Source organism: Caretta caretta, chromosome 7, assembly GCF_965140235.1.
Source record: "Caretta caretta isolate rCarCar2 chromosome 7, rCarCar1.hap1, whole genome shotgun sequence".
NCBI lineage: Eukaryota > Metazoa > Chordata > Testudines > Cheloniidae > Caretta > Caretta caretta.
The window spans coordinates 1,413,627-1,434,327 of NC_134212.1; the positions used below are offsets into that span (position 1 = coordinate 1,413,627).

At 64.8% G+C, this 20,701-nt stretch overlaps 1 protein-coding gene across 2 annotated transcripts; it reads left to right on the forward strand.

Annotated features, from left to right (window-relative positions):
* QARS1 (glutaminyl-tRNA synthetase 1) lies at nucleotides 1-20,411 on the forward strand. Of its 2 annotated transcripts, XM_048857879.2 has the most exons (24): nucleotides 1-159; nucleotides 2,291-2,438; nucleotides 3,695-3,804; nucleotides 4,590-4,665; nucleotides 8,144-8,208; nucleotides 8,522-8,575; nucleotides 9,058-9,115; nucleotides 10,237-10,308; nucleotides 10,829-10,914; nucleotides 11,544-11,630; nucleotides 12,559-12,658; nucleotides 13,878-13,956; nucleotides 14,209-14,317; nucleotides 14,657-14,787; nucleotides 15,253-15,345; nucleotides 16,056-16,193; nucleotides 16,280-16,367; nucleotides 16,444-16,587; nucleotides 16,745-16,849; nucleotides 17,099-17,191; nucleotides 17,734-17,861; nucleotides 18,404-18,470; nucleotides 19,934-20,059; nucleotides 20,168-20,411. In XM_048857879.2, the coding sequence occupies exons 1-24, from the start codon at nucleotides 40-42 to the stop codon at nucleotides 20,216-20,218; spliced, it is 2,328 nt and encodes a 775-aa protein (XP_048713836.2). In that variant the 5' UTR covers nucleotides 1-39; the 3' UTR covers nucleotides 20,219-20,411. The 2 variants fall into 2 exon arrangements, with proteins under 2 accessions (XP_048713836.2, XP_048713837.1); XM_048857880.2 differs by lacking the exon at nucleotides 20,168-20,411 and having other exon boundaries at nucleotides 17,734-17,841; nucleotides 19,934-20,062.
* Nucleotides 20,412-20,701: the final 290 nt, after the last annotated feature.

Here is a 20,701-nt window from a genome sequence, read left to right on the forward strand (position 1 = left end):
GGGCCCCGCCCCCTTGCCGGGCGGGGCAGCGGCGGCAGCATGGCGGCGGGGCCGGACGCGCTGAGCCTCTTCGCGGCCATCGGCCTGAGCGAGCCCAAGGCTCGCGAGACCCTGAAGAACGAGGCGCTGAGCGCGCTGCTCCGGGAAGCCGTGACCCAGGTGACCTCTGACCCCGCCCCGAGCTCTGCTTGACCCCTGACCCCTGTGCTGGCCGGGACCCCCGGGCCTCGCGAACCCTGACCTCCGACCCTCTCGCGACCCCTCCTCTAACCCGTCCCTAGCTCCTCCCTGAACGGTGCCTGACCTCTGACCCCGGCCATGACCCTCTGCCCACACAGGCCGCGACCTCTGCCCTCTAACCTGATCCCTGCCCCAGGCTCCTCCCCGAGCTGTGCCTGACCTCTGACCCCTGTGCCTTCTGGCAGTTGTGCCCTTCCTTTGACCCTTGACCCCTGCCCCTTCTGATCCTGGCCCCGTGCCTTTCACCTTAACCTCTGACCCCTGCACGCCGTCCCTTGACCCCTGCCCTGCACCCCTGGCCCCCACTGTGACCCCTGCCCTTTGGCTTGAACACAGCCCTTCCCCTCCTTGCCAGCCCCCCTTTCTGCAGCCAGTTTCCTAGCCCTGCCCCTGCTGTGCGCCCTCTGTCCCCTCCCCTTACCCCCTGCTGCCCCAGGAGAGTGCCCACCGGTCCCCAGCGCACCCCTGGTGGCTGCAGGCTCTGCACCCCCGACGTCCCTGGGAGCTGGGCCTGCTGACGCCTGGGCTGAGTGTGGCCCAGTATGCGTGTGGCTCGCGGTAAGGGTCAGGGCCTGGGTGCGGGTTGCAGACGCAGGGTGGAATCGTTACCATCCGAGACACTGCGCAGAACCAGAGAAGAGTTTTCCTCAAACTAACCGAGTTGGCAACTTCCTTGCGCTCTTCCTCTGCCTTCCCCTCCCGCGCGCCCCAGGATGAGGGCACAATAGCGTAGGGTGCATGCACTCTTTGTGGCCCAGCCGTGTTCCTCTCTCGAAACATCCACCAACCCGTTATCTTTGGCAACTGAGCCCGGCTCTGGGTGTGTGAAACCCAGGCTCTGCAGCGCTGGGAACATGCTGGGGACTGCACTGGCTTTTCATTGCCCACACAGGGAGACTGGCTGGCACACACAGAGCATAACCAGGGAGCTGGATTTGTATCATTTGTGTGTTTTAGCACTGTAAGATGTGGTCAGTGACCCAACTGTTTACCACACAGCCTTTGTTGCATCCGATGAAGTGAGCTGTAGCTCACGGAAGCTCATGCTCAAATACATTGGTTAGTCTCTAAGGTGCCACAAGTCCTCCTTTACATTTTGCGGAAACAGACTAACACGCTGCTCCTCTGAAACGCAGCCTTTGTATCCGGATGTGCCCCTTTTAGGAAGGTTGTGTCAGCTTCAGTTCACAGAATGCTTCTGTAACTGCCATGGCTGAATGCTGAAACTAGTGCTTCTCCCTAGTGTGTGACAGGACCCCTAGGCGTGGGGGTGGGTTTATGGGAGGGAGAGGGTGGGCTTGTAGTATTCAGATGTTTGATTTTACAGTGGGATTCTTTGCAACAAGCAGAAACCGAAACTAACTCCTACCCGTACAAATCAGATGCCATTTAAACTCAGCACTTCCTGGGTAGCTCTGTCTGGGAGTCCTTGTGCGGCTGAAAGCAGGGCTCGGATAGTACATTTTTAATGGTCACGTGGCCTCTCCTGATGGAGAAGCGTGTGCTCCAGGGGGAGAGTCGGGCAGAGGGAGCACTGCTTACCTAGCTGTGACCCTCAAACCACAGCGGGAGCAGAGCCCCACCAAGGCATGGCTGAGTTTGAGCTCTCTCCTCTTTCACCACCCTCCCTAAGACAAGGAGAGGGGTTTGCCCTGGCTGCCCCACTCCTCCCCACTGGCCTGGTTTTCACTCTCTTCCTTCCCCACCCACCACACTAACTTCACAGATTTTTTCCCTTTGGGTTTCTCAGAGGAAACATCCCTGCCTCTTCCATGCCAGGGTCCTGCTCGACTCCCTTTTCATGCTGGCTCAGGCCTGGTCTACACCCAAAAGTCAGGGCGACCTAGTGTTGCTCAGGGGCATGAAAAATTCAACCCTGAGCACTGTAGTTAAGCTGACCTAAGCCCTGGTGTAGACACTGCTAGGCTGACTGAATAATTCTCGCTGCCCCCTGCCGGAGAGAGTCCATGCCCCAGCAGCGTAGCCCTGGCAGCACTGGTAGTGAAGAGATAGTGTCGCTCTAACTATGTCCTTCCTTCCTGGTCTTTAGGCACAAGGAATCCTGGGCCCAACTGTTGACAAGGCGACTGGTACCCTCTTGTATAATGTGGCTTCCCGGCTTAAGGACCAAAAGCGTCTTCGTTTCCTTGTGGGCTGCATCACCAGCAGGAAGATCCTCACAGACTTGCAGCTCAGTGGTATGATACGGGAGGCAGGCAGCTAGATGTGCTCCCCTGCCTTCCCATGTACAGCGTGGGCTCTGCTGACCCAGCCTTGGCCTGAGATCTAGCAGCTCAGCGTGCTTTGAATTCCCTGCTCCCTCTCCCGGCCAGACTGCGGCATGCTCTGTGCATGCAAAGTGCTAACCCCGGCTCCCTTTGCTGAGGCTGCGTCTCACCCCCTTGTGCCTACAGTTCAGTCTGTAAATTCCCAGTGTAAATCGGACGTTTCAGCCCCTGCCCAGCAGGAGAGTGTGTGTTCTCCCCCGAGCCTCAGGCTTTCCCTACCTCGTCTGCCAAGTGGTCTAACCCACAGCTTAGCCTGGTCACTCCAGGCACAGGCGTCTGGGGGTCAGCACAGGCTCCTCTGTGGTGGTCTCTGCCCATCCCTGGCAGTCAGACCCCGAGGCTGCTTCCTTTTGGTGCTGCTTGTCTGCGGCTGCATTAACAAGGAGGAGCTTTTCCTCGTGGATTGGTCTCCCCAGGGAAGGGAGGAGAGCATCTGTCACGCAGGGCCTTTAAACAGGGCTGGACAAAGACCTGAGAAACACGCTGCAAGGAGCATCCTGCTCTGGTCTCTGGGTGGGAATAAGGAGCCCCAACAAGTCTTGTTGCCTTGGATCCCAACCTCTTCCGTGTCCCTGTACAGCGAGCTGTGTGAGCTGCTTCCTGCAGGGTTCAGATGAGGGTGGGAGTGCAGGGCCCATATTCTGGTGTCGCTAGCCCCAGCGTGCATAGTGGGAGGGTCCCCCTGGACCAACGCATCCCGTGTCTCAGCTGAGCAAGCGCGCTGCAGTGAGCCTGCAGAGCGGACCCCAGGACCTAGCGGCATATGGGAGAACTTGGCAAAGCCACGAGCCCCCTTACAGTTCAGGAACTGGCCCGGGTTTGTACCAGGATCAGATCTGGAGGCAATGTGACAAGTCCAAGGCAGCAGATGAGGAATCTGGTACCTGGGGGGTGGAGCAGGAGCCATTTGGCCGATGTCCTGTCTTGCCTTTCACTCTGCCTGGTCCAGGCTTGTACTGTAAGAAGCTGGGCACCTCGCCCTGCTGGGCAACATGAGCCTGAAGCCCCAGGAAGGGGGCCAGCTGCCGCTGCCTGGGTGCAGGCCATGTGTCTGTGAGGCCCTTGTGGACAAGCAGGGACCCCTATGGGTCTGGAGCCTGGGTGAAGCAGCCCACGGCGCTGCATGGAAATGCCCCCTGCCTGAGCTGCCTGTTTGCCTCCCCCAGCTGCCCTGGAGTATGTGCGGAGCCACCCACTGGACCCCATCGACATGGCAGACTTCGAGCACGAGTGTGGCGTGGGGGTGGTGGTGACCCCCGAGCAAATAGAGGAGGCCGTGAGTGCAAGGGCGAGGGGTGGGGTGGGGACGAGCCGGTGGGTCCCGGAGTTGCTGGGCCGTGCGGAGCGGTGGAAAGGCAGCCCATGGCTTGGGGAGCCAGGAGGCCGTGTTAATGGCACCCCAGGAGGTGCTTGCTGGTGGGCTGTGGGTGGGGTCCTTGCTCCGAGCGGGGGTGGGGGAGCTGGCAGGAGGCCATTCCTGTTAGCGGGCTGCTCTCAGGGCCTGGGAGACAACGCTCCTGTTTCAGGACTCGCCGCTGGTCCTCCCTTGCCTCTGAGGCTGACGCCAGCCTGAGACCAGAGGTACCCGGTGCCCACTGTGCTTGCAGGGCTGCTGCGGCTCTGTGCCAGCGAGAGTGGATGGCTGGGGGTCCGGGTGAGCTCTGCAGGGACTGCAAGGCAGTCCCGGGGCACAGAGCAGATAGTGCCCATTGCTGTCCATGTCAGAGCCCCGCCAGTGAGGATGGGGCCAGCCATGCAGACAGGCCCAGGCTGGCCTGTAGCCCTTCCTACCTGGGCCTCTCTCGAGAGGAGATGAGGGGCCCTTGCTGCGGTGGGAGCTCCCTGCCAGCATGGCCGTACTGGTAGCTCCCTTGTGTGTCTGAGCCCAGCCCGTCTGGCCCGTGCCGGTTCCAGCCCCTCCTTTCCCATCGCCGATCTCATTCCCTTAGGGAGTTTGTCAGGGCACCAGTTACAAGTGAGTCTCTGCTCTGCTGCCCTGCAGCCTGTGTTCCCCGCCCATTCCTGCCCGGCTCACCACTTGGATTCTCCTGCTCGGTCTAGGTGGAGGCGGCCATTAACAAGCACCGAGCTGAGCTGCTGTCGGAGCGGTACCGCTTTAACATGGGGCTGCTGATGGGTGAGTCTGCAGCTCAGGCGGGCCGGGGGCTGGGTCTCCGGGGGGTGACCTGTGTGTGGTTCTCCGTGGCATAGATCAAGAGGTACCTTCCCTCTTCCCCCCCAGTATGTCCCTTAGCTCTGTTCCCTTCCCCTGGCCTGGGCTCACTCCTTGTGCTTCTTACAGACCAGGTGCAGCATCCATGTGCCCATCTCCTCTGTACCTGGTCGCCTCTGTGCCTCCTCTTCTGATCCCCCTCCCAGAGCACCCTGCTTTCCCAGCATCCTTCTGGAACTTCCCCACTGCTCCCCATGCCTCATGCCTGCCCCTCATCTGCCAGATTCCTGGGGGCTGGAATAGGGCTGTGAGCACTGCTCTGGGAGCTAAGCCGCAGTGTGTGCTCAGCTGCTCCCGTGGTGACTCGCTGGCCATGAGGGTGGCAGGCACCCGAGAGTCATAGCCAGAGCACGCGCAGTAGGGCCAGGTACAGCCACAGCTTGTTGGCCATGAGCCTGTAGAACAATTCTGGAGCTGAGCTGGTGGTGGCTGTGTCTTGGACTAGGGGCATGAGCAGGGCAGGGCCTGGGAATCGGCCGGTGGGATCTGACCCTGTGCTGGTTGCCTCTGTCCCTCCTGACCCTCAGGCTGGCTGGGCTGGCAGGGTCTGGTTTGAAGGCTAGCTCCCTGGTGGTGCTGTTGTGTGTGCCCCTTGTCTAGAGGATCCCCTTGGCAATGCTTCTGAGAGCCTGTGATGCAGCAGGGAGCGGGGAGTGTTGACCTGGGCAGTGTTGACCTGGGAACGTGGCAGGGGAGTTTCACTGGGGATGGGATACCTGAGAGCCTGTAACCTGAGCCAGGAGGGGGTTGGGGCCAGGTGACACCTTTGCCAGGGAAACTGGACAATGGCTGGAGGAGGAGCTGGGGGAGGCTGGTTGGGATGCTGGAGGGTTTTTCTTTCAGTTTGGAATGGGCTAGGGAAGAGGGGAGAGCCCCAGAGTTGGGGGGTCTAAGGTCTCTATCTCCCAGAAGGACCTACCAAGGGGTCCTGTTCATGCCTACAAACTCTGGGTTGGATTGTGTTCCTGTCGTCTCTAATAAACCTGCTGTTCTACTGGCCAGCCGAGAGTCACGGTGACCGTGAATCGCAGGAAAGAAGGGTACAAGACCCTGACTCCCCCACGCTTCATGACAGAGCGATGTGGCTGTGAGCAGGGCTCCTACCCTGGCACTGGGCTGCCTGCCCAACCGTCCTGTGCCCTGGCACCGCTGGGCACTCTGCTGGGCTGCGTTGAGGAGATTCCCTGGTCTGTGGGTCTGGCTGTTGCAGTGATGTGCGTTGCGGCATCGAGGGCAGAGGTGGCCCACGCTGGCGCGTTATCTGGAGTCCCCCCTCCTGGTCTCCTTTTGTGTGTGACTAAACCATTGCTGGCTCACTGCCTTGGCTCCGGGCCCCTTCTAGTGCTCACACCCCTGCAAACAGGAACTTGTTTGGAGCAAAGTCAGAGAGTTTAAGGCCAGAAGGGACCACGAGATCATCCTGTCTGAGCTCCTGTCTAGGACAGGCTGCCCGCCCCGCTCAGCCCCCGCACGCTGAACCCAACAACCGGACGGAAAGCCAATACAGGGCTGGCAGTTTCTTGGGAAAAAGTAATGTAGGGCAGGGCGCTGCTTCATACCAGCCTAAACCCGCTTGAACCTGGGAAAAGAACTGCATCAGTGTCCAGGAAGCAAAGAACGGATCTTTTCAATCTTCGCATGCATCCATTCGCACCTGAGGAACAGGCTCTGCCTAACCACTGCATCACAGTTGGTCTTCTGATGGGGCGCTGCACAGCCAGATGGACCTGGACTGGCAACCTGCAGCTCGCCACGCCTCTGATCGCCTCCCGCTCCCCGCCTGCAGCTCGCCACGCCTCTGATCGCCTCCCGCTCCCCGCCTGCAGCTCGCCACGCCTCTGATCGCCTCCCGCTCCCCGCCTGCAGCTCGCCACGCCTCTGATCGCCTCCCGCTCCCCGCCTGCAGCTCGCCACGCCTCTGATCGCCTCCCGCTCCCCGCCTGCAGCTCGCCACGCCTCTGATCGCCTCCCGCTCCCCGCCTGCAGCTCGCCACGCCTCTGATCGCCTCCCGCCCCCCGCCTGCAGCTCGCCACGCCTCTGATCGCTTCCCACTTCCCGCCTGCAGTTCTGCGTTATCGGCCTTTTCATGCAATTAAATGGGTTTGTTTCGATAATATTGAAATGAGTCACGAGATGTGTAACTTCCTTCAGAAAACACTGACCCAAAACCTACATGGGCGTTGGGCTGCTCAATGCTACAATTACACAGTGTGGTGCTTCGCCTGCTGCACTTTTACTTTTTATTTGTACAGCCCTAAATTAATCCCCGACTGCGGTCTTGTGAGTATGGAATAAGAGGAGGCGCAGTGGCTACGAGACAGTTTTTAATAGAAAATGCCTTAAACTGGGATTAACTAGGTTTCCTGGGGCTGTAAAAACATGATTTCACCCGGTAAAGGTCACCTCTGGTACATCGCTGCCGAGGGCCCCAGTGCCTGAGGCCCCCCATGGCTGGGAAATGATTCAGTGACCTGCACCCCAGGCTGCAGAGGAAGTCGAAATCCCTGAAGGTCACTGCCCCCTGCCCTGCAGGAGACTCCTTCCCCACGCCCTGCAGTGCTTGGTTCGCCCCTGAGCAGGTGAGCGAGAGCCAGCCGCCCAGCACTGAGAGGGAGGCTGCTCGGTGCCCCTCAGGTCCTGGCCCTGCCCAGTGCCCCGTCTTCTCAGAAACGATGTCCTCCTTCCTTGCGGCTCCTGAGCCAACTGGGCAAGTGTACACCTGTTGCCCACCAGCTGTGTGTGTCGCTAGCCGGGCTGGGAGCTGCTGCGCAGGACGGGCCGTTCGCAGCACTGACGGTGCTGGCTGCCGTGCAGACGTCTCAGCGCAGCCCCTGCCTGGGAGAGCTGCCCGGCCCCTGCCATGAGCGGGTGTGCAGCGGGGAAGCCCAGCAGTACGAGATCCCTCCGGGGTGGCCTGCTGACACAAGGGAGCTCTGCGAAAACATCCCTGCCATGGCTAACCTCTGGCAAGCCGCCCTGGGGGCAGAGGCCCTGGGAGCCCCAGTGTAGACGGGGCCCAGTGTTGTACATGCCAGTGCTCTGCAGAGCTGTGGACGATGTGGCAGTTAAAGGCCCGGCAGCCTGTTGTCTCAGGGCTGCTGGTGCTTGGGGGCTGCACCAGCTCCCCAACTGTAGGCCCGCTCTGCAGCTCTCCCACCCTTGTGCAGCTGAGGCCCTGCTGCACCTGGTGGCTTTGGGGCTTGTCCAGACTGGCAGCAGAGAGGCTGCTGGAATCTGCCCTTGGCCAGCAGCTGGTGGCCTGAGTGAGGCTGCGGCCCTGACTCAAGGGGAAGGTGCCGTTGCTTGTCCCAGGGGGATCGCTGAGCTGGGGCCTGCCAGCCTGTCTCTTGCCCACACCCATCCCTTTGTGCTCACTTGCAGGCGAGGCGCGTGGCAGTCTGAGGTGGGCGGATGGCAAGAGCATTAAGAATGAAGTGGACCTGCAGGTAGGTGTGGCTGTGCCAGGCTGCCTTTGAGCCCAGCGGGCGACGGGACCTGGCTTCTGAACACAGCGCTGGCCCCCAGGAGCCCTGCGCCCGGCTCGTGTCCCACGCGGGAAGTGCCTGGGAGCAGGCCCGTGGCCCAGGCAGGGCGGTGGAGGGATGGTCCTGCTGGCCCTGCCGAGGAGAGGGACCACTGAGATCCTGGCTGGGCTCCAGCCTGAGTGGGGGGGCTGATGGGGGAGTGACTCCGCTCAGACTCCTGCCCCCCCTCTCCCCTTGTCCAGCCCTGTTCAGGCCCCACTCCCCTCTCCTGCAGGTGCTGCACTTGTTGGGCCCAAAGACAGAAGCTGACCTGGAAAAGAAACAGAAGGTACCGTGTGAGCAGGAGGGGCACCCCGAGCCTGGCTTGCTGGGGGTGTGTGCCCTGGGCTATGGGGGGAGGGGCTAGGCAGTTGGTGGTGCCCTGGGCTATGGCGGGGCAGGGCTGGGCGGTTGGCGGTGCTATGGGGGGGCAGGACTGGGTAGTTGGCGGTGTCCTGGGCTATGGAGAGAGGGGCTGGGCGGTTGGCAGTGCTATGGGGGGCAGGGTTGTTGGCAGTGCCCTGGGCTATGGGGGCACGTATGAGGTCACTGGAGCTGAAGGGGGCTGGAGCCCTTCCCCAGCGCTGCCTGGCCAGAGCCCCAGGCTCATTCTGACTGCGGGAAGCAGTGTGGTGGGAGACGTGGCCTCTGGGGAGGAGGCTGGGCTTTGCGGGACGGGTGCGCAGTGTCCAGTCTCCGCTGCGGGGGCGGGGCTGGCTGGGCTCAGGGCCCCAGGGAGCGCTGAAGGCTGCTCCCCTTCTGTCCCTGCAGGCTGGGAAGGCCAAGCCGGCCGAGGTGGAGAGGCAGCAGAAGGCACTGGAGGAAAATGGTGAGCTTGCTGTGCGGGTCTGGCTGGGCAGGGTCTGGGGACTCCCCGCATCCTCGTCTGCGCCCTCATGGGTAGCCACTGAGCTGGGGGCCAGAAACAGCCCGCGGCTGGGCCTGCTGCACTGGGGCTGGGGAAGGTGCCGCCCGGAGAGCCCTGGCCTGGGCTGCTCCATGTGCCCCAGAGAAGATGCAGGGGGGGTGGGGGGGTGGACTGTGAGGACAGGATGCCACTTAGTGCCCAGCCCCCGGAGCGGCCCAGTCCCTGGCCACACTGCTTGGTCCTGGTGAACTGCATTTCAGTGTGCCCTCCCTTGCCCCCGGGCCTGGGACAGCTCCTCCTGGGTCGTGGGGCTGCCCCCCACCTACCACCCCCCGGCCCGGGCCTGGGACAGCTCCTCCTGGGTCATGGGGCTGCCCCCCACCTACCGCCCCCCACCTACCGCCCCCCGGCCCGGGCCTGGGACAGCTCCTCTGGGTCATGGGGCTGCCCCCCACCTACCGCCCCCCACCTACCACCCCCCGGCCCGGGCCTGGGACAGCTCCTCCTGGGTCGTGGGGCTGCCCCCCACCTACCGCCCCCCGGGTCTCTGGGAGCTCTGGGGCCGACTGCCAGGCCAGCCCCTCTCTGGAGGACTGACCGCACACGCAGCGTCCTGTGGCTGTGGGGCTCATGTGCCTGCCCCACCCCTGGAGCTGGGAGCTGCCACTTTCAGTGGCCTTCGCCCTGGGAGCCGGGACGACCCTGCTGGTGGATCGGCTCCCTGCCTTCAGCTGGGAACTGGCGTCCTGGGCTGGGCCCTGATTCCTGCTGCCTAGCGCCCCCCGCCCTCTGGTTCTGGCCGCTTCTGCTGTCGATGCAGGGGGCAGATGGGACCGAGGCCTGTCCCCGCTGGTTCCATGGTCCCTGCTGCATGGCCGACAGCGCACCAGCTCCATTCCCCTCTCTTCTGTGCGGGTCTCGGCTCTCGGGAAGGGAAGGGAAGAACGGGGCTGGGAACCGGCCTGGCCTGGGCGGGCGCCCTTGGGGAAGGGCCTTGGGCCGGGCGGCACCGGAGGTCTGCGAGCGGGGGGGCGGGGTCTCTGGGGCAGAGGCTAACGCACCTCGCCTCCCTGCTCCCACAGGAGGAGTGACCCTGGAGACAAAGTCGCTGATGGAGCAGCTGAGGGGAGAAGCCCTCAAATTCCACAAGCCAGGTGAGTGCGGCCTGTCTGCTCTGGGCTCCTGGGGCCTCGGCCTGGCAGGCTCAGCGTGGGCAGGCCCGGGGGTGCTCAGGGGCTCGGGACGGGAGGGACCGTCCCACGCCGGCTGGGCAAGGTCGGGCCCTGCTGTTAGTCCTGCCCCAGGTGTTCTGGAGGCTGTGCTGGGGGTGCCCAGTCTGAGCCTGGCTTCCCCGGGGGCTGGGCGGTGGTGCTGGCTGGGGCACTGGAGCCTCCTGCCCCAGCCTGGCTCTGGTGCCCCAGCTGGGCAGCCCAGCTATGGAGCCCTGGGGCAGTTGCTGGGGCGCACCAGGCTGTGTCCCTGCCCACCACAGGAGGGTGCAGCCTGCCCCTAGCAGGGTCCATTAGCAGAGGGGCAAGTGTGTGGAGTCCCACGCTTCCCTCCCTGCTGGGGGCTCATGCCCAGCACCAGGGCGGGGGCCTCCCCTCCTGCTGACTGGGGCACTGCGCCCCAGCCCTCCGCCCTCCACATGCTCACAGCTCCCTGCTCCCCCAGGTGAGAACTACAAGACAGAAGGCTACGTGATCACGCCCCACACCATGGCCCTGATGAAGCAGCACCTGGAGATCACCGGCGGGCAGGTGGGTCAGGGTCTTCTCCCAGCCCCCCTTCATCCTGCATGAGGCAGGGGCTCTGCAGTGTCTGTGACTTGCCTGCTCCTGTCACTCACTAACCACAGTAACGAGTGCTGTCCATTAACCCCCACAATGGGCCTCAGAGGCCATTGGGCCACATGGGGAAACTGAGGCATGGGTAGGCGAAGTTTGGTGGCAAGGACAGCAGAAGAGCTGGGGATAGAACCCAGGGACGGGACAGACCCCTCCAGACCCTCCTCTGGCCGGCTTTATGAGGAAGGGGCGTCAGACACCCCAGAGATCCTCCTTCCGGCTGTTGGCACAGGTCAGAGCCCAGAGCGGGGCTGAGCACAGCTTGGAGGGGGAGAGAGCCCAGAGGCACCACCCTGCCCTGTCACTGCTGGGAGCCGGTTTCTTTCTGTCTCTAGGCCCTTCTCGCTCCATCACTAGAGCCCACTGTCCCCAGGGGCTGGAGGCTGCCAGGCCTGTGGGCCAAGTCCCGTGGGGGTGGGGTGGGGGTCTGGGTGCCTGCGAGGGACATGAGGCTGGCGCCTTTTCACCTTGCGTGGCCTGGCCCGGGGCCAGTAACGCTCTGGACACTGGGCTAGTGGGTCTGGGAACTCCTCTCCCCTCAGGTGAGGACGCGGTTCCCTCCGGAGCCCAATGGCATCCTGCACATCGGCCACGCTAAAGCCATCAACTTCAACTTCGGCTACGCCAAGGTGAGCTCCCACATCCCCTCTGAGCCAGCCGCACCCCCCGGGGCACCTGGCTACACCAAGGTGAGCCCCACCCCCACCCCCCCGAGCCAGCCACACTCCCCGGGGCACCCGGCTATGCCAAGGTGAGCCCCCCCATCCCCTCCGAGCCAGCTGTACCCCCCGAGGCCCCCCAGCTATGCCAAGGTGAGCCATACCCCTCCCCCCCAAGCCAGCCGCACCCCCCGGGACCCCCTGGCTACGCCAAGGTGAGCTTCTGCCTTGACCCCTGGGACAGATGCGTCCTCCCAGCTCCCTCATGGCGCAGAGCCACTGCACTTTGCTGACAGGCCCCTGTCGGTGGCACCCAGTCTGAGCTCAGCCCAGCACTCTCACGCCTGACCCCACACAGGGGCCGGCTCCCAGAAGCTGCTGGAGAGAAGGGTGGGGGTTTGGAGACAAGCCATGTGCTAAAGGCCTTGAGCCCCATCAGCACCCGGAGCTGCCCTGCCCCATTGCCAGATCCAGGCCCCTGGCCTGTTCTGGCCCTGCCCTCTCCCCAGTGTGATGGGCGATGGGGCTGGCGGGTGTGGGCGGGGCTGCGGGCATGGGGGGTGGCAGGCGCTGGCAGGGTGGTGAGCGCAGGGGCAGTGGGTATGGGCGGGGCTGCAGGCACAGGGGGCTGGTGGGTGCTGGCAGGGTGGTGGGCGCGGGGGCTGGTGAGTGTGGGCGGGGGTGGCGGGCGCCGGCAGGGTGGTGGGGGCGGGGCTGCGGGTGGGGGGGCTGGTGGGGGTGGGGGGAGGCTGCAGGCTGGGAGTTGGGGGGGGCGCCAGCAGGCTGGTGGGCATGGGGGCTGGTGGGGGTGGTGGGCGCTGGCAGGGTGCTGGGCACGGGGGGTGGTGGCCACAGGGGGTGCCGGGCGTAGGGTTGACCAGGCCGTGCCCCCTTTCAGGCCAACGGGGGCGTGTGCTTCCTGCGGTACGACGACACCAACCCCGAGAAGGAGGAGGAGAAGTACTTCACCGCCATCCGGGACATGGTGGAGTGGCTGGGTACGGGGCCTGGGGGAAAGTGGAGGGGGTTGGCTGGGGTGGGGGCAGGGGGGCAGAATGGCTGGGTTCCAGGCATGGGGGAGGGGAATAGCTGGATACAAGGGGTGGGGGCAGTGGCTGGGGGGGTAGCGGGAGTGGGGGATGAGGGAGGCAGAGCAGGAACCGCTGGGGTGAGGAATGGGGGGGATGACTAGGAGGTTGTGGGGGGAGCAGCTGGGGTGGAGAGGGACCAGCCAGGTACCCAAGGGAGATGCCAGAGCTCCCACAGCTGCTGCTGGGTGAACAGAACCTGCTGCCTTTGCCCAGGGGTGAGGTGGGGGGCACTGGCCTGGCCCCTCCCTATTTCAGTCAGCTGCCTCCCGGAAGGTCCCTGCATGCTGCCAATGGGGGGCAGGGAGTCATGGGGGCCATGCTCTGGAACTGCTCCCTACAAAGCCAGGCAGGACTCTGGGGAAGTCTCCTCTTTGGGAGCAGCCTGTCTGCAGGACACACAGCTCACCCGGCTTCCCCCTTCCTGGGTCTGACCTCGGAGCCTTCAGCCTCCTCTGCCCCTCCATGCGCTTCCCACAGCGAGTCTGCCTGGGTGGGGTCCTGGGCGGCCAGAGGGTCCTGCCCCCCAACTCCGCATCAGACGTGACTCTCCGCCAGCCAGTAAAACAGAAGGTTTATTAGTCGACGGGAACACAGCGTAGAACAGAGCTCGTTAGCACAGAAATCAGTGACTTTCAGGCAAGTCCATCTTGGGAGTCCTGGGCCAGGCGGCCTGGATTCCCCCCTTCCTGCCCCCCCCCCCAGACTGCCAACCTCCAGCCACCTGACCTCCAACCCTCCCCTGCCCATTGCTGCTCCCCCTTCTCTTTGTCTTTCTTCACCTGGTCACATCCCCCTCCAGGGTCTCAGGTTACGATGGGCATCGGCCATCACCTAAATGCAGGCAGCCGGAGCCGCCTCACCTGCCCCCGGGGGTCTCGGCAAAAGTCACACACCCCTGTCTCCATCGCCGAGGTTTTGATGCAGCACACAGGGAAACTGAGGCACATACAGTATTCATGCAAAACAATAAGATTCACTTACACCATAATGAGAAAATCCCCATTTTGTCACACAGGGGCAGCCCCCTGGCACTGGGGCAGAGCGGGGATGAGGCTGGTGCTCCAGGTGGGGGCGGGGAGGGAGGGAAGGAGGGAGGCACTCACTCATGGGCTCCCTCTGCCCGTAGGCTACAAGCCACATGCTGTGACACATGCCTCAGACTACTTCGACCAGCTGTATGCGTGGGCCATGGAGCTCATCCAGCGGTGAGTGTGCGGGGCACGTGGGGGCCCATGGGACAGGCTTTGCACGGGGCGGTGGAGCCGGCCGTTCTGAGGGGCAGGGTGTGCCTGGCTGCTGTGGGGACAGTACGGAGCCTGATGGGACTCCCTGCGAGCAGCCTGGTCCCCCTGGGCTCCCTGCCAGTGCCAGACCGGCGGGTCCCGTGCTGAGCAGTCACTCGGCCATGTCCCCGGTGGGCGTGTGTGGGGCGGGTGTGACGTCTCTCTCCTCCCCAGGGGCCACGCCTACGTCTGCCATCAGAGGGTAGAAGAAATCAAAGGCCACAACCCTCCGCCCTCCCCATGGCGGGATCGGCCTGTGGAAGAGTCACTCCTCCTCTTCCAGGTATATGGGCCTTGCAAAGGGACTCAGCGCCCCCCTCTGGGAGCTCAGCTCAGCCCCCTCGGTGATTTCTTTCCCCGGGCTGGGTGCTCGCATGGCCCTCTCGGCAACCCCCCCGCCACCGCTGGGTGCTTGCCCCGCCCTCTTGGTGACCTCCTCCCCCCCGCTGAGTGCCCGCTTGGGCCCCACCCCCTGCTGGGCACTTGCCCTTCCCCGCCCCCTCGGCACCCCCCGCTGAGAGTTCCTTCCGCCCCCTGCCCCGCCCCCACAGCGCCCCCTGTGTGCAGAGGCTGCAGGCTGTGGCTGATGGTCCCCGCTGGTTTCTCCTGGCTGTCGCTGCAGGGGATGAAGAAGGGGAAGTTTGAGGAGGGGGAGGCCACGCTGCGAATGAAGCTGGTGATGGAGGACGGGAAGCTGGACCCTGTCGCCTACCGCATCAAATACACGCCACACCACCGAAGCGGGGACAGATGGTACGCTGGTCCCCGCCCGCCCGCCGGGCTCTGCCCTTTGGCCCGACCCCACCGGAGAGGGGATGGGACCAGGGTGGCAGGGGCCTTGCTTCCCCGGAGATGCAAGTATCTGCCTAGAGCAGTGCAGGGGACCTGGATGCAGGGGTGGTGGCTGGTGCCGGCGAGGGGCTGGTGTCTCGGGGGCAGGGGAAGCGGGCGCCGGCGAGGGGCTGGTGTCTCGGGGGCAGGGGAAGCGGGCGCCGGCGAGGGGCTGGTGTCTCGGGGGGGGGGGGGGGAAGTGGGCGCCGGCGAGGGGCTGGTGTCTCGGGGGGGGGGGGGAAGCGGGCGCCGGCGAGGGGCTGGTGTCTCGGGGGGGGGAGGGGGGAGCGGGCGCCGGTGAGGGGCTGGTGTCTCGGGCGGGGAGGGGGGAGCGGGCGCCGGCGAGGGACCACATGTCCTGCCCTCAAGCCCTGCCTTGCATTTCAGGTGCATCTACCCCACGTACGACTACACCCACTGTCTGTGCGACTCCGTGGAGCACATCACCCACTCGCTCTGCACCAAGGAGTTCCAGGCGCGGTGAGGCGGGGCCGGCGGGGCCGTGAGTCCACTGTGGTTGTGGGGGCACTGCCTACGGCTGTGGGGAGCTCAGCGCAGCTGGGGCTGAGCCCAGCTGGCAGGGGGCAGCAGTGTGAGCGGCAGGGCATGGGGGGTGTGGGGGGGCCGGGCAGGGGGTGAGCGGCAGGGTCGGGGGGCGGTGGCAGGCAGGGGGTGAGCAGCAGGGTCGGTGCGGGCAGGGGGGTGAGCGGCAGAGCCTGGGGGGGGCGGTGGCCGGCAGGGGGTGAGTGGCAGGGCCTAGGGGGGCGGTGGTGGGCAGGGGGTGAGCGGCAGAGCCTGGGGGGGCGGTGGCGGGCAGGGGGGGTGAGCGGCAGGGCCTAGGGGGGTGGTGGCAGGCAGGGGGGTGAGTGGCAGGGCCTAGGGGGGCGGTGGCGGGCAGGGGGTGAGCGTTAGAGCCTGGAGGGGGCGGTGGCGGGCAGGGGGTGAGCGTTAGAGCCTGGGGGGGGCGGTGGCAGGCAGGGGGTGAGCGGCAGGGCCTGGGGGGGCGGTGGCGGGCAGGGGGTGAGCGGCAGGGGCGGTGGCAGGCAGGGGGTGAGCGGCAGGGCCTGGGGGGCCGTGGCGGGCAGGGGGTGAGCGGCAGAGCCTGGGGGGGCGGTGGCGGGCAGGGGGTGAGCGGCAGGGCTGGGGGGCAAGTGGGAGGCGAGGCGTGACCAGCTGCGTGGCTCCCCCAGGCGCTCCTCCTACTTCTGGCTGTGCAATGCGCTGGGCGTGTACTGCCCCGTGCAGTGGGAGTACGGGCGCCTCAACCTGCTCTACACTGTGGTCTCCAAGAGGAAGATCATCCGGCTGGTGGAGGCGGGCGCCGTCAGGTGAGGGCTGCTCGGGCTGCTGGGGGGCAGGCGGGGGCTGGCTCCACGCCGCACCCTGCTGGTCACGGCTGGTGTTGCCCTTTCAGGGACTGGGACGACCCACGGCTCTTCACGCTGACGGCCCTGCGCCGGCGAGGTTTCCCCCCCGAGGCCATCAACAACTTCTGTGCGCGGGTAGGTGCCTTGGGGCGGGGGGAGCGGGGCTGGCCGCCCCTCCTGGGCGGGAGCTGAGCGCAGCCTGTCCCCGCAGGTGGGGGTGACGGTGGCGCAGACGACGATGGAACCCCACCTGCTGGAGGCCTGCGTGCGGGAGGTGCTGAACGAGTGCGCCCCCCGGGCCATGGCTGTACTGGAGCCCCTCCGAGTCACCATTACCAACTTCCCCACCGAAAAGGTGAGGCTGGCGTGCGGGGAGGGGCGCCTGGGGGGCTGGCCCAGGCCTGCTGCTCTGGGGGGCTGGTAGGCCAGGGGCTCTCCCGGCTCCAGGCCTGGAGTGCAAAGGGGCCCAGCGTGGTCCCCTGCTGGCGCTGACCTGCTTGCTTCCCCTCCAGGCCCTGGAAGTTCTCGTGCCCAACTTCCCAGCCGACGAGACCAAGGGCTTCCACAAAGTCCCTTTCCAGGCCACCATCTACATCGAGCACAGCGACTTCAGGGAGGTGAGCAGGGGCAGGGGGCACCTGCATTGCCCTGGCTCCAGGGCAGGGACCCACTCCTCCCTGTGGGGAATGGGGCGTGGGGGGATGGGCACTGGGAGCTGGGGCCCAAGCAGGGAGCCGGGCTGGGCTGGTCAGTCGAGGCCCCTGCAAGCTGCCGAACAGGAGTGCCCAGCCAGAGCTCGGCTGACGGGGGGGAGGCCGGGCCGGGGCCGGAGCTCAGGTAACACAGGCTGGGCTCTCCCCTTGCAGGTGATGGACAAAGGCTACAAGCGGCTGGCACCCGGCCAGCCAGTGGGGCTGAGACACGCCGGCTACGTCATTGCTGTCCAGAACGTCATCAAGGTGGGCCGGGACCAGCACGGCCACTGCCGGGGGTCGCCTGCGGTTACACTGATGTGCCGGGGGCTGCCTGGTGCGACCTGCCTCGTCACCACCAGGGGGCGTGCCTTCCGAATCACTGTTAGCTACCTGTCGAGCAGTGAGCAGAGGGTGGGGGAGCCAGGACGCCTGGGTTCCGGGGGCGGGGCAGGGGAGCCCGGACTCCTGGGTTATGAGGAGGGTTGGGTGGGGGGAGCCAGGACACCTGGGTTCCGAGGAGGGCTCAGCTGTCACTGGGCCTTGCTGCTTTGTGGCACGGCCTCCCCTGCGATAAGGAGGCCGGAGCTCGCCAGGCGCAGCTGCTCTCCTGGAGCCGTGGGAAGCTCTGCAGAGGGGCGGGAGCTGGCACAGGCAGCCGGTGGCCTTGGCTGTCCAGCCCCCAGCCGCTCGGCACGCAGCAGAGCCCCCTTCTCCCCATGCTGGCTGTGTGGTGGCCAGCGGGCCGGAGGCCATGGGGCTCCCCGGTGAGGCGTTGGCCCCTGATGCTCCTCTTTCTCCTTGCTCAGGATGCTGGCGGGCAGGTGATGGAGCTGGAGGTGACATGCACGAAGTCGAACTCTGTGGAGAAGCCCAAAGCCTTCATCCACTGGGTGTCGGATCCGCTGGTCTGCGAGGTGCGGCTCTACGAGCAGCTGTGAGTACGGGGGGCACTGGCTCTGGGCTGTCTCGGAGCGGTGGGGCCGGGAGCCCCAGCCCTGCTGTACGTGTGGAGCCACGTGCTGGGCGCAGCTAACGCCACCCAGCTTCACTTAGTGGGTGAGCCCGGAACTGCCCCTTCAGCAGCTTTCCTGCTCTCACCAGCTGGCCTGGCAGCCGCAGGCAACTCTGTGCCAGCCCCTGCCTGCTGGGAAACACACCAGCCGCCAGCCCCACATGCCCAGAGATCTCTGCGCTTCCCAGGCTGCTGCGGGGGGAGGGCTGCAGCCCTGGTGGCCACTGCTGGGGCTGCTACGTCAGTGGGCTCGCCTGGCTCAGCGGAGGGTGGCTGGAGGGTTGGCACAGGGTAAGACCCTGCTAGGCTGAGCAGCTGGTCACCGCAGGGGGCTGGGGAAGGATTTCAGGGATTCCAGCCCAGGGACTCCTGCCCGCAGGGTCCCCCGCCCCACCCCGCCAGCCCGGGGACTCCTGCCTGCGGGGCCCCCACTTCGGCCCTGACTGGCCCTGTCTTATTTGCAGGTTCTTGCACAAAAACCCCGAGGACCCTGCAGAGGTGCCAGCTGGATTCCTGAGTGACCTCAACCCCGTGAGTGCTGGCAGGTGCTACGGGCTAGGCCTCACTACTGTGACAGGGTTACTTGCTAGCTGCCCCGAGCACCGCCCTGCGGCCAGGCCACTACCGTGGTTTCCCTCCTCTGGCTAGGGGCCTCTCTGGCTGGGAGTGCAGGGCCATCAGCTTGGGGCCTTGTCGGGGGACTCCTGGAGTGGGAGGGTCTGAGCACATGACCTGCTGGGACAGGTTCCACCCAGCCTGGGAGTGAGGAGAGCACCCCTCTCCGGGGGGCCATTGGCACAGGGGATACGGACCCCCCCCCCAGTTCTCTGCACTCCCGCAGCTCAGGGCTAGGGACAGGGAGAGTGAGAGATACCAAGCTGAGGAGCCAGGGAGCCTGCCCTGCGGACACACCCAGGTCTCCCTTCCCTCTGCCGCTGGTCATGAGTCATAGACTTTTAAGGTCAGAAGGGACCATTACGATCGATCGTCTTGTCTGACCTCCTGCACAACGCAGGCCACAGAATCTCACCCACCCACTCCTGTAACAAATCCCTCACCTATGTCTGAGCTATTGAAGTCCTCAAATCATGGTTTAAAGACTTCAAGGTGCAGAGAATCCTCCAGCAAGTGACCCAAGCCCCACGCTGCAGAGGAAGGCGAAAAACCTCCAGGGCCTCTGCCAATCTGCCCGACCCCAAATATGGTGATCAGCTAAACCCTGAGCATGTGGGCAAGACTCACCAGCCAGACACCCAGGAAAGAATTCTCTGTAGTAACTCAGATCCCACCCCATCTGACATCCCATCACAGGCCATTGAGCATCTTTACCACTAATAGTCCAAGATCAATTAATTGCCAGAATTAGGCTATCCCATCATACCATCCCTTCCATAAATTTATCAAGCTTAGTCTTGAAGCCAGATAGGTCTTTTGCCCCCACTGCTTCCCTTGGAAGGCTGTTCCAGAACTTCACTCCTCTGATGGTTAGAAACCGTCATCTAATTTCAACTCTAAACTTCCTGATGGCCAGTTTATATCCATTTGTTCTTGTGTCCACATTGGTACTGAGCTTAAATAATTCCTCTCCTGCTGCTGGGCTCTCCCCTGCCACTCCACTTGGAAGGCCCTGGCTGTTGGGTGAGCCGTGTGCCAGGAGCCAAGCCACTGAGCAGTGCCGCTCTCCCCTGGCTGCTGGGTGAGCCGGGGGCCCAGCCGCTGAGCAGTGCTGCTCTCCCTTGGCTGCTGGGTGAGCCGGGGGCCCAGCCGCTGAGCAGTGCCCCTCTCCCCTGGCTGCTGGGTGAGCCGGGGGCCCAGCCGCTGAGCAGTGCCCCTCTCCCCTGGCTGCTGGGTGAGCCGGGGGCCCAGCCGCTGAGCAGTGCCCCTCTCCCCTGGCTGTTGGGTGAGCCGGGGGCCCAGCCGCTGAGCAGTGCCGCTCTCCCCTGGCTGTTGGGTGAGCCGGGGGCCCAGCCGCTGAACAGTGCTGCTCTCCGCAGGACTCGCTGTGCGTGATGGACAGCGCCCTGGCTGACAGATCCATCCGCTCCGCCAAGCCCTTTGACAAGTTCCAGTTTGAGCGGCTGGGCTACTTCTCGGTGGATCCCGACAGCACGGAGGGGAAGGTGAGTCCTTGGGGTCTCTGTTGCTCGGCTCTTGGGGGCTGGGCCGGCTGGCGTCCCCGCCCCGGGGCCTCCCGGGCTCACTCAGTGCCTCTCCCTCTCCTCCCACAGATGGTGTTAAACAGGACGGTGATGCTGAAGGAGGACCCTGGCAAGGTGTGAAGGAGACACTGCTGCTGCCTTGCTGGCTCTGGCTGTGCCCAGGCCTGTCCTAGGAGCGCCTGGTCCCTCTGGGCATGGGGAGAGCGCGACCCATGGACAAAGGGCCTGGCACATGCATGAGGGCCACAGCTGCCTTAACACAAGCCCCGCGGGGCTGGCACATGTCGCCGCAATAAACGAGCACTGGAGCTGCCTTCCCGCCTGCGTCACTGGCATGGGGTGGGGACCCAAAGGCCTCTGTGCTGGAGGCTCCCCCAACCTTGCTGCCCCCCAGGCCTGACCATGGGGAGGAGCCTCAGGCTGGCCCTGCTGGGGGAGCTTCCCCTCCCTCCTGCCCCACCATGCCAGGCTGTGCTGAGCTTTATGGGCTGGAATCCTGCCCCTCTCCTGGCTGCAGGGTAACCCCCCAGCCCCCAACGGCTCATGGGCTAAGGCACTACCTGCCTTCCTACTGCCTGTCCCTCAAGCCAGCAAGAGGGGACA

Excerpts from the sequence above, each read along its gene's own strand:
- QARS1 (XM_048857879.2), top strand. The coding sequence starts at position 40 with ATGGCGGCGGGGCCGGACGCGCTGAGCCTCTTCGCGGCCATCGGCCTG. Across the intron at positions 9,116-10,236 it reads GAAGGCACTGGAGGAAAATG|GAGGAGTGACCCTGGAGACA; the intron begins GTGAGCTTGCTG and ends CTGCTCCCACAG. Across the intron at positions 14,318-14,656 it reads AGTCACTCCTCCTCTTCCAG|GGGATGAAGAAGGGGAAGTT; the intron begins GTATATGGGCCT and ends CTGTCGCTGCAG.